At 36.4% G+C, this 13098-nt stretch overlaps 1 protein-coding gene across 1 annotated transcript in view; it reads right to left on the bottom strand.

The window, feature by feature from the left end:
* Ncapg (non-SMC condensin I complex subunit G) overlaps window positions 1–13098 on the bottom strand; it is a 32042-nt gene that overhangs the window by 16412 nt on the left and 2532 nt on the right. Inside the window, exons 4-11 of the mRNA XM_057773246.1 lie at window positions 11578–11723; window positions 11273–11357; window positions 10051–10243; window positions 9475–9624; window positions 6981–7121; window positions 5163–5286; window positions 2008–2091; window positions 1564–1743 (exon numbers count right to left, since the gene is read on the bottom strand). Coding sequence (XP_057629229.1) covers window positions 1564–1743; window positions 2008–2091; window positions 5163–5286; window positions 6981–7121; window positions 9475–9624; window positions 10051–10243; window positions 11273–11357; window positions 11578–11723 — 1103 coding nt within the window. The remainder of the gene's footprint in view (window positions 1–1563; window positions 1744–2007; window positions 2092–5162; window positions 5287–6980; window positions 7122–9474; window positions 9625–10050; window positions 10244–11272; window positions 11358–11577; window positions 11724–13098) is intronic.

Genomic DNA, 13098 nt, shown 5'->3' with positions numbered 1-13098 from the left:
ACTTATTTTTGGTTTTCCAAGACAGGGCTTCTCTCTAGCTTTGGAGCCTGTCCTGGAACTAGCTCTTGTAGACCAGGCTGGCCCCAAACTCAGAGATCTGCCTACTTCTGCCTCCCAAGTGCTGGATTAAAGGCATGTGCCACCACCACCTGGTTGTATTGTTTTAATTTTTGTTGTTGTTATTATTGTCTCAAATTTAATAGGCTAGGATAAGCTACAGACTATAAATAAGCTACTGACCATAAAAATAAATGAGGCATTCTCACTGGACAGGTGAAGTGTTAGGTTAGCATATGTTTATAACTAGGGAGTTTAAAGATGCACAATTCTAAAACTCCCATACACAGTACGCTTTCTTGTTCAGCACTGTTTTAAGCACTACCCAAATCAAAAGTGCAATTATAGTCAGGTGGTGGTGGTACATTGCTTTAATCACACTTGGAAGATAGAGGCAGAAGATCTCTGCGAGTTTGAGGCCAGTCTGGTCTATAAAGTGAGTTCCAGAACAGCCAAGACCGTTACACAGAGAAATCCTTTCTCAAAAAAAAAAAAAAAAAAAATGAACAAACAAAAATAAGTGCAATTATAAGTATATTCAATACAAAGACAAGATCTTTATAAACATAAAACACACAAACTGATACATTCTATCATATGCTAAAATAAATTGATGACCAAAGACAATCCTTTTAAGAGAAAATTTGTCAAATGACTAAGTTAAAAAATAGAAAAACTTCAAATATTACTAAATATCAAGTGTTTCATTAAAAATAAATAACAAAGTTGTGACTGGGAAGACGTTCAGTGGTTCTTAGTACTTGCTCTTCTTGCAGAGGACCAGATCCGGTCCTAGCACTTACATAGCAACTTGTAACCATCTAAAACTCCAGTTCCTGAGGATCTAATGTTCTCTTCTGACCACCAAGAGCACCAGGCATACACAATACACATACACACATGCAAGCAAAATACTCATTCATACACATAAATAAAAGAAAAATAACAAAGCTGCTTGTTTTTTTTCTAACTACACATATATCCATTTACCAAAGAAGATAAGTACTTCTTCACCAAAGATGTTTTATCCTAACAATAAAAAGGTCATGGACCTCCTTTCACAAAAGGGAAAGATAGATGCAATTCCTTTTTAAACCATTCACGGAAAATAAATAAAAACGCCTAAGGAAATCACAAGAGGACTAGTTTTCTGAGAAGAACGTATTCAAATTAAACATGACAAAGGAACAAGTCCTAGCTATAAAAATTAAAGGTATTTTTCAAAGTCCAAAAATGTCAGGTGTGGTGTGGTGGCATAGACAAGTAGATCTCCATTAGTTCAAGGCCAGCTTGGTCTACAAAGCAAGTTCCAGGCCAGTCAGCGCTATGTAAAGAGGTGTTTCAAACATCACAAGTCTAAAATTAAAGTTTCTTTTTTCATTTTAATTCACGGTATTGTCACAACTCCCTCTAAAGTAAATACATTTGGGTAGTTTAATGAATTAAAGAAAATAAGTTTGTTGATATAATACTAGTTAAAATTTAGTATAAAAAAATGACATATACCTTTTCTGTGTGAACTTCTTTAATTTCAAGTTGCTCTGTCTCTTTTAGCAGGTTTATTTTGGCATCTTCCAAAGTTTTTATATCTTCTTTTAATTTTGATGCCTGGTCAAAATCCTGTACAGCAATGCAATTTTCCAAAGCTTCTTTAGCCTCAATAAGCTTAACTTTTATTTCAGCCATCTAAAAAAAGATAGAAATTGATCAGACACAAAAATTAACATGAAAATTTGTCACAATATCAAAAAGACTCAGGATTGAAGCAGTCAAATATAAGATTTCATTTTCCTGATACAGATCAGCAAATCTGTTGTAATCTGGTAATGATTTGCATACCCTTAGAGTATAACACTTAAAGACTTGATTTGATGAGAATATTTCTGAGCAGTCTAGCAGGAGGCAATAAGGACATCACTAAAGCATATCTTTGATTTAGAAGAGACTTACCTTGAGTTCCTTCTTTCTAGTATCAGATGGATCAACATGAACAGTAACGATGGGTGCACGAATCTCTGAGATAATTTCTGTGACCTGATAGCAATAATTCAAAATACAAACTGTAATCCATGTTTTAAACAAGCAAATGATAACAAACAGCTACACTACATCAAACTGTCATCTTGACAAGCAAATGTCATCTTTGAAAGAGAGCAGAAGAATTAGATAAAGTCATACATACTCATTTGTTACACAATCCTAAGTAAAGACTGTGCTGGTTCATCTTGTCCACTTGATTGGATTTGGTATCACCTGATAGTCACCGTGGGTGTTTTCAGATACTCCCCAAGATGGTGACTCTTTTCAGTGAACAGCCCAGTAATACAGATGCAATAAAAGAGCAACACTGCCTGCCTGAAGTGACTGTGCTTGAGAAGAGATAGCCTGCAAAGGTTAATTAATCTACACCACCAACCTGGCTATATTTGGAATCATTTAGGAGACACGCCTTTGGACATGTCAGTAAGGGTATTTTTGAAGAGGTTTAACTGAGGGAAGACACAATCTAAATGTGGGCCTTACTATTCCACAGTCTAGGGAGCTACACTGAGTAAAAAGCCAAAAAGAAGTAACAACCTAACTGAGCATCAGATTCGCCTCTCTGCTTTCTGTGGACAAAATGTGACTGACCAATTGCCTCATGTTTTTCTCAGCACCATGCCTTCCCCATCAAGACAGACTGTACCATCAAGGAAAAACAAACCCTCCCTCCCTCTCTCCTTTCCCTTCCCCCACTTCCTCCCCATGCTTCTTGACACTTGTATTAGTTACTTATTGCTGGGACAAAAACAACTGAAGGAAGGAACCATTCATTTTGGTTCAGTGTGAAACTGACAGTCTACCACTGAGGGGAGGGAATGGAAAAAAGAGCATAAAGCAGTCACATTGTTCTAGCATCAAAAAGCAAAGTGAATGCTGGTTTACACTCTGTCAGCTCAGAACCTTAGCCCATAAAATGGTGTCATCATGTCTAACCCAATCTAGAAACTGTCTCACAAACATACCTAGGTCTGTCATCTAGTTTATTCTAAATCTTGACAAGCTGATATGAGTAACCATTACAACAGGCATTTGGCCATAGCAACAACACAGCAACTAATACAAAGATTGAACAATAAGACTGGAATAATCACCAGGTGGTGGTAGCACATGCCTTTAATCCCAGCATTTGGGTGTGGCGTTATCTTGTTTGTACAAATAAAGTTTGCCTGAAGATCAGAGGGCAGAGCTAGTCACTAGCTAACCATAGAGTTCTGGAGGTCTGTACAGACAAAGAGGAAGTGATAAGGCGGGAGAAGACTGGAGTTCAGTCTCTTTTCTGCTGAGAAGCTAAGTAGAAAAGGTGGCTATGGTTTGGTTCTTTATCTCTCTCATCTCTCAGCATTGACCCTATATCTGACTCTTGGCTTTTATTAACACCAATTAAAACTCATGCTACATTTTGGCACCCAATGTGGGGCACAAACGCACAAAAGAGTCGCTTGTCTGTGGCTTTGCAACCACTGGGGCTGCAAGCAGGGCTCCCGCTAGAGTCACCACCCAGATGGCTAGGTTCTTCACTCTTAGTCCCTAAGCATCTAAGCGAGTTTGGGATTTTTATCATTGTTGTTATTGCAGGCTCTCTGCAACAAACTCCACAGTCCAAACTCCACAGGCACCTGAGTTCCAAATGCCACAGGACTTACCCTACCTAGACTGGCTCTGCCTTCAGGCAGTCGCTGCCCCAAGTGCTTCTTCTGGCACAATTCTGTGTGCATTTTTCAAATGTGGTACTATCTTGTTTGTGAAAATAAAACTTACCTGAAAATCAGAGGGTAGAGCGAGTCACTAGCTAACAATAGAGGTCTGGAGGTCTGTACAGACAGACAGGAAGTGATATGGTTAACTAGCAGCAAGCTTTATTTATACAAACAAGATATCACCACACTTGGAGGTACAGGCAAGAGGGTCTCTGTGAGTTTAAGGCCAGCCCGGTATACAGAGCTAATTCTAGGACAGCTAAGACTACACAAAAAGAAACCCTATCTCAAAATAAATAAATAAAAATAAAAACAAAACAAAAGAAAAAAATGAGCAAACAAAAGAACTTAACAGTTTAATCAGATGTATTGACTAAAAAGTAATAATTTAAGTCATATGGATACTAAAGACAAATTATCACTAATGCAGTATTTAAAAAGTAGAAAAACTGAATTATTATACCCTAAGATTACTCTCTATAATCTAAAATTTTTAACTCCTTCAGTTCTGTGGAAGTTAAATTAAAAAAAAAAGAAATAAACTTTTTTTCTTCCATTAGTACACAATATATAAGCAATAAGCAATGATAATAATGATTTTCCTTTCAGAGTCACTTGGAATTCACTAGTTCAGAAAAAGGGTGCCTCCCATCTGAATAAGGCAATCCCAGATAACCACTAATTAGGAATGGTATAGAAAGATGGGGAGGGGGAGGGTAGGGAGGCAGGAGAAGGGGAGGGAGGGAGAGCTAGGGCTGACATGTAAAATAAAAAGTAAATTTTTTTAATAAAAAAATATGAAAAAAAAGCTAAAAAAATATGTAAGGAGAGATCTGGACAAACTAATTTTGAACCAACCAACAAGCAATTGGTTTTTAATAACCAACACAAATGTATTTCTTTTTGCTAACTTTCCCCAAGGGGTTAGACCTCATTTCTGGAACTACTATAGCACATTCAACAGACTTGCGTATCTATCAAACACTTTATGAGCATTACTAAAAGTTTACATCAGGTTTTTTACAAAAAAAGGTTTTGCAGATGAGTAAAATAGGCTAAAAACTTACCCAACGCTACAAATGAGGAATACATAGCTCAAGTCTTCCTTCAACACACTAGTTCCCAATAATTACAAATAAAACCTCATCCCAATTGTTCCCTCCTCCCAGACCTGCTGCACTGATTCAACAGGCATGCTAAGTAAAGAAGTGTTTTGAACTGTGTAAGAAACCGTGCTCTTCTTCCTTTTTGCAACATGTTGGACAACACTAAAACAATCAAAGGCAAGGGTGCAAAAGAGAAATTGTGACTCTTGGATGTCACTGATCAAAGTTTCTTAACTATATCAAAAAGAAAAACACTTACAATCTGTATCCTTTTATTGTCATCTAAGATGATGTGGAGGAGTATCTCAACAATAAAAGTAGCTAAGGAAACTGGGGTTGTAGGCAGTGTAAGAGTCTCCTGCAAAATAGCCAGCAGTCGTTTCCTGTAATCAAAAAGATCTTTTTAAACTACCACTCCGACAAAATACATTATTTATATTTTTAAACATTTTTTCTTTATTTTCTGTGTGCATATGTGGGAGGGTACATGCCTAGAACTGAATGTGGAGATCAGAGAAGAAATTACAGGAATTAGTTTTCCCCTTCTACCCTGAGGGTTCCGAGAATCAAATGAAAGTCATCGGGTTTGACAGCTAGCACCTTTAACCCCTGGGCCATCTTGCCAACTGAAAATATGTTTTCTCTAACACTTCTCTTTACATCTGTTTCAGTTTTTACTTCTGTTTACAAATATAAGTACAAAACTCTATACATACAAACTTTAGGTTAAAAAAACCCTCATATTCTCCAACTGATTTAAAAATACACATATAAATTATATTTTTATACCTTGATCTTAAATTAACAAAAATCGGGGGGGGACTAGTGAATCAAATCTTCTAGATAGCACTACTTGCTCTCTCTGCAATAAGTATTTTAAACCAAAAACTTGGAAATTACTTACTCTGAGGAATTATACTAGGATTATATACATATATACCCACAGAAACATGCATACATATGCAATCACGTGCCACATAATGATGTTTGAGTAAACATTAGGCCATATACCCAATGGAAGTCCCAGAAAATCATTATGGAGTATAAAAATCATTATATATCAAATGCTTAATGATATATAGTAACCCTAATAATGCTGTACGTAAATGCCATTTCTCTAGTAATGCTGGTGTAAACAAACATATACTGTCATACACGTAAGCGTATAGTATATGCAATTATATACAACACATCATACTTAATGTTAAATGACTGCTACTGGGTTATATAATTATCATAATTATATGGTAATCTTTACCTTTACCATAGCGTATACTCAGCATACTACTACTATGAAAGTTATATTTGCAACAACCTCATACATACTTTGTCATCTTCTAATTATATACCAAAAGACCACAATGAACAATTAACCTATAACATCTAAATTTATATACTACGCTTGTACACCAACAAAATCACCTAACACATTTCTCAGATTAAACCCTGACATTAATTAACTATATGTGTGTAAATATGTTTCAATATACAGAAATGGGAAAGAGAAAATTTTATAGCACTTCTAGATTAGATCTAGTCATACTATAACAAATTGTATTTAAACGTAGGGATTTAGCCAGGGAGTTAAGAGGGAGTAATAAGCTGCCCAGCTGCCCTCTAGACAAGACTTGGCTGTTACACTCATGAGCTCACGGCAGCTGTGGTTATCTGCAGGTGACCTGCAGCCAACACTCCAGTGCAAATGGGGTGAGGGCTCCTTAGACCCTACCACCCCCCAGCTGAGAAGCTACCACAGTAGATAGCTACTAAGGGAGGGAGAATCATTTTTCTTCTGGAGTGCATTTTGTGGAATGCTGCCCATAATGGGGAAGCATGAGCTCAGGGTAGAAGGAACATGTTGAGGATCAAAAGGAATGGGAAGAGTCTTGAGAGGGATATGAAATTATTCAATAAAAATTATTCTTTAAAAAGCCTGATTAACCAGAGGATAAATCATCATCATTTATAATTACACTAAAATTAAAATCAGAATTATCTTTTAAAAATTAAACCAAGGTAGGTTACTAAATAAATGAAATTAAAAGAAATTAGATCAAATGTTAACATTTAGACATACCTTCCTCCTTCTTCACTGGTATCCAGAGATTTTATAATTAGAATCAATTGCTGACATATAAATTCTCTTGTCATCAAATTTCCAATGTAGGTAAAATCACCTCTCTGTTCTTCATTAACTACTGGGAAGCTCTGGATGTAACTAAAATAAGTAGAATAAAGTAGATATAACTGAGTGGAAGTGCACTTACAAAGCTCACAAGGCACTCAAAATAGTGTAATACCACATACCAACAAATAATGATTTTATATACAGGTCAAAAAAAAATAAAACCCAGAAAACAGTGTGTGTGTGTGTGTGTGTGTGTAAAATATGCTCTATTTTCAAAAGGAAACTTACATGTGCATTTAAAACACGTAGAGAAAAAGATTTGAAAATGCACACTCTAATATTTCGTTGTTAACTCTACAATGATTGATGGGACTGGGGATAAAAGAATAAATTTACCTCTACATTTGAATTTTAAGTATTTTTTAATATAATTTTACAGTGAAATAGAAATTATATTGTCTTAGTTGGGTGTCTATTATGATAAAACATCATGACAAAAAGCAACTTGGGGAAGAAATGGTTTATTTCCTGTTTCACACTACAGTCCATCACTGAAACAAGTTCTGTCAAAAACACAAACAGGGCAGGAACCTAGCAGCAGGAGCTGATGTAGAGGTCATGGAGAAATGCTTGTTCCCCATGGCGCGCTCTGCCTGTTTTCTTATAGAACCAGGACCACCAGCCCAAGAATGGTAAGCTATGCCCTTCCAAATCAACCATCAATCAAGAAAATGTACCATCACAGGCCAATCTAGTGGGAGCATTACTCCAATTGAGGTTCCCTCTCCCAAAATGATTCTGCTGAGGTCAAGTTGACATAGAATTAGCCAAGACAGATAATTTAGGAAAATAAAATTTTAAAAGTTGTTTTATTTTTAGTGTATTATTAATCAAAAAAGACATTATACTAAAACTAGCCATATATTACTATGATTCTAACAGTAATCCATGCACCAAATCTAACCATCATACCTGTTTCTGTACAGCTTACAAAGAACAATGTAGTGGCACTTCACTTGTATTTTAATAAATAAAACTTGTCTGAGGATCAGAAAAGTAAAACTAGCCACCAATTACACACTCCTTTAATCCCAGCAGACACACTAGATTGCCATAGAAACCAGAAACAGTGGTACACGCTTTTAATCCCAGAACTAGAGAGGATTATAAAATGGGAGGAGATAGCTTGATGACTCAGTCTCGTTCTGAGATTCCTGGAAGCAGGATCTCCATTTTCAGACTGAGATAGAGGTAAGCCAGTGGCTGGCTATTTTGCTTTTCTGACCTCCAGGCTGAACCCCAATTTCTCTCTCTGAGTTTTTATTAATCGTGCTTCAAAATAATTTTTAATAATTTCATCATGGAATGATCCTATCCTATACTGATGAATATCTTACATATCACCTTAGAACCTTCATCTGGCGATGGATCGAGGTAGAAACAGAGACTCAATTTGGAGCAACGGTCTGAGCTCTTAAGGTCCAAATGAGGAGAAGGAGGGAGAACATGAGCAAGGAAGTCAGGACCACGAGGGATGCACCCACCCACTGTGACATTGGAACTGATTTATTGGGAGCCCACCAAGGCCAGCTGGACTGGGACTGAATAAGCATGGGTTGAAATTGGACTCTCTGAACATGGCGGACAATGAAGGCTGATGAGAAGCCAAGGACAATGGCACTAGGTTTCAATCCTAATACATGAACTGGCTTTGTGGGAGCTTAGCCTGTTTGGATGCTCACCTTCCTGGACCTAGATAGAAGTGGGAGGACCTTGGTCTTCCCGCAGGGCAGGGAATTTGGACTGCTCTTCAGTATCGAGAGGGAGGGGGAATGGAGTGGGGGGAGGAGAAGAGGAGTGGGGATAGGGAAAGGGGAGTGGGGGGAGGGGCAATATTTGGGAGGAGGGGGAGGGAAATGGGAAACGGGGACAGGTGGAAATTTTAATTAAAAAAGAATAAAAATAATTAAAAAAAAAAAGAATTTCATCATGGCCAGGCAGTGGTGGCACACGCCTTTAATCCCAGCACTCAAGAAGCAGAGGCAGGTGGATCTCTGTGAGTTCGAGGCCACTAGAGGTCTACAAGAGCTAGTTCCAGGCCAGGCTCTAAAACACCAGCAAAACCCTATCTTGGGGGAAAAAAATTCATCATATGTGAATATTAGATAAAATTCAATCAAGAAAAAAAGTTTTATCAGGGAAAGCCACACTAATCAGCTGCTAATGTTGAGTCACTGAGACAGGGATAGTATACACACACATTCAATATACTAACCACACAACAGACTCTTGAGAAACACTCAATGACCACACCCATTTATACCTACTTGAATACAACAGTTTTTTTTTAAAACTTTTTTCCAACGATGACTTTAAATAAGAGGGCTATGAGATCGGCACATCAGCAATGTAAGTACAGTTCAAACCAAAAGAAAAATTTTACCTCAGTAAATACTCTGCATATACTACAGGCTCTGGCAAAATCTGCTCTAAAAACTCTTCACCTTCATCTCCTTTTGATTTCAAATATTCACAAAGGGTGCGCCAATACAAAGCAAGTTCAGGAGTTAATGTTTCCACTGGAATCAACTTCCTTCATTTAGAAGAGAATAAGAGAGCATTATTTTTACGGGCAGTTGGAAAGCAGAATAAGAATGGGAATAAAGTATAGATTTCCTTCAATAACTAAGTATTTTAATTACTAAGTCAATAAATGACCCATCGAAAAAATTATTAAAAGAAAAAGAAACTTAAGATGCTTCAAATAAGCTTAATGTGACAAGAATGTACATTTGGGGATGTTTTCACAGTAAATGTAATACAAAAATAAAATTACAAAATGAAAGGGCACAAATGAAGCGGTAGTTGACAAAAAGTAATGAGTTCTTGTACCAGAGGGAAAAAAGACATTCATTAAAGAAATGAGGGACAGATAAAAGGTACTGATGAAATCTGAAAGTACAAGGAGGGAAAACCAATTTTAATTGTGGAAGCTCGATTTAAATACTTTATTATATACCTGTCATCATTGTTTTTACAGATTCCGACCAGTTCACTGAGAGGAGTCACTGAGAATAAGGAATTAAGAACAGAGACTGCCACATCAGAAGAATTTTCCACATCTAACCGATGAAGTAACTCCAAGATATTTCCTTCGGTGAAGCGCAGCCAGCCTTGGAGAAGATGCTTCTGCACTGCTTGTCTCACAGCATCTGGGGAGTCATTTCAGACAGGTAAACAATGTACACTCTAGACTTCCCCCCACTATCCCCATTTTAATTAACTTTTATTGAGTCAATGTTAACACTGATATTAACAATACAAATAGACTATAGGTAGAACAAAGCATGCTAACAAAAGATGCAGAATTACTAAGTCATGATAATGCCTATTTCAAAAGACATATGGGAGTTCAGCAGTAAAAACCTAACTCCTATATATCCGAATAAAAACTCCTTCATATTGCCTCCTCACTGAATATCAAGCATCAGAATATAAGAAATCTACTACTTCACTTGCTGACTTCTATTATATGAATTCAACTTGCAGTATTGAAATCACAACACACTTTACTAAACAAATTTTATTTGTATCATTTAAGGCAGTGGTTCCCAACCTTCCTAATTCTACAACCCTTTAATACAGTTCTTCATGTCGGGGTGACACCCAAACATGAAATTATTTTCACTGCTACTTCATAACTGTAATTTTGCTACTGTTATGAATTATAATGTAAAGATTTGTTTTCAGACCCCCAAAGAGGTTGTGACCCACAGGTTGAGAGTTGCTGACTTAAAAGCATCGTCAGTCCTCTGACAATATTCACAAACTCAAGTTTGCTTTCTTGGTACAGCAAAACTGAGACTAAATGTTTCATGAGAGCCAACCAAGAATTTTTAGAACATCTTTCATATAAGGAGATCTTCTAGTTTGACCTATGAGAAGGGTGGGGTATTATACAGGGCTGCTCATTCCTGTTGTTTCTCACGCACAGAACACATTTATGTATTATAAAAAACCACAATAATACTGACTAAGAAAAACGGGATAAAAAGAAAGATTCTGTCAGACTTCTGAAAAATGAAACTACATAGAATTTAGAATAGTCTTCCCCTCCCTAAAGCAGAGAAGTCTAAAAGAAATGCCTTGTTCCTTCAAAATACCTCAAAATGTTTCATCAAATTTATGGAAATGATAGTTTTATTAACTTCAAGTCTGACTTACAAAAATGTGTATCTTACCTGACCTGTCATTAAGACCTTGTTGAAGAAGCAGTACTCTCTGAGCAATGGACATAGCTCTTATATGAACTTTTTCAGCTAACACCTTAAAAGGGAAAAGATAGCCATTAATCTCAATACACGTTAGAGATATCTTACTTATGAATACTGTATTATTCAGGAAGTTAACCCATTTAATACAATAATACTCTACCTAAATTACCTATATTCTTCAAAAGTCCTAATTGCTACCAAGATTTTTCCAAAATGCCATAAATTGGCTCATTTTCAAAAACATGCCTTCTGAAGATGTTTAACTTATTTACCTGATAAGCCAGCTTTCTGACAGCCTCCTTTACATCCTTTGTACGACCCACAATTTTTGGCAAAGTCTTTGCTGATGGTGCAATACAGGATAACACTGCACGTCTAACTTCTGAATTTGAATCATTTTCTATCATAGTAACATACGCTAAAAATAAAGTAATACATTTTAATATTAAAATTGTTCTTTAAGTCATAGACATGTCCACATTCTGATATTTCATTTTTTAAATAACAGAGAGACCATATACTACTCTTATGTATTCACTTTTAGCAAAAAAGGAAAAAAATTTCAATAACTTTCTGAGAATGGAATTAAAAATTAACATACTGTGACTGGAGATTAAAAAGGAAAACAGCCTCAAAAGTCAGGAGATGATAAGAACAGGCAATTTAAGTTGATATGGTTTTCTATAAGGACCTATTATTTTGATTTATTTTAAACTTTATTATAAAAATGTTACCTCTCCCAAAATCACACCCCGAAATTAAAGAAGAACCAAACCCAAAGACTATATAACTCAATGAAATTCTATAGTTAGAATAGTTATTCAGAAGAGAAGTTATAAAGGTTCACATTTGACTTTACACTTTTAACCTTGATAAGTGGCTGTAATAAATTCATGTGTTTAATATACTTTTACAATTGTTTGAGTGTACTCCTATTTATTTAAAAAATCTTGACTAAACAAGAGTATATCAAATATACTGGCAATAATCTCATACATGTTTAGTGGAACTTTTTTTTTGTTTTTGTTTTTGTTTTTTTGAGACAGGGTTTCTCTGTGGTTTTGGAGCCTGTCCTGGAACTAGCTCTTGTAGACCAGGCTGGTCTCGAACTCACAGAGATCCGCCTGCCTCTGCTTCCCAAGTGCTGGGATTAAAGGCGTGCGCCACCACCACCCGGCAAGTGGAACTTTTGACTGCACCAGAAGTCACACTGAGTGATTGAACTTTACAATCCATTTGTCCAAGTACACGCTACAGTGTTACAAAAATCACTTATAGTAATACTTCTCAAACTGTACCACCAATATTAAGCAACTCATGATGATCACATGATAAATTTATGAAGATGGGTAACAATAACATATACTAGATAAGGCATCAAATTTTAAAATGTGATGAAACTAAAGAGGATATGGGTCAATGAATACTTTCATGCCCCATTACTGAGACTATTAATAAGTAAATCGTTTTTTAGACTATTCCACCTAGTCTAATAATGTGGGGCCTATAAGCCTATCTCTAAGTATAACTCTACAAAATTCTTTCATCTATGCACCGAAGCCATGTATAAAAATCCTAACACTGGGGGTTTTTGGTTGGTTGGTTGGTTTGGTATGGTTTTTCAAGATAAGGTTTCTCTGTATAGCCATGGCTGTCCTGGAACTCACTCCATAGACTAGTCTAGCCTCAAACTCAGAGATCTGCCTGCCTCAGCGTGCTAGGACTAAGGGCATGGCACCACCACACCCTGCTTCTAACACTGTTTTAAAGCAAAGCAATTGCAAACAACTAGA

The sequence above is a fragment of the Chionomys nivalis genome, chromosome 6 (assembly GCF_950005125.1).
Source record: "Chionomys nivalis chromosome 6, mChiNiv1.1, whole genome shotgun sequence".
Lineage (NCBI taxonomy): Eukaryota > Metazoa > Chordata > Mammalia > Rodentia > Cricetidae > Chionomys > Chionomys nivalis.
Note: the sequence above shows the minus strand (reverse complement) of the source record. Positions and strands in the feature narration are given on the sequence as shown.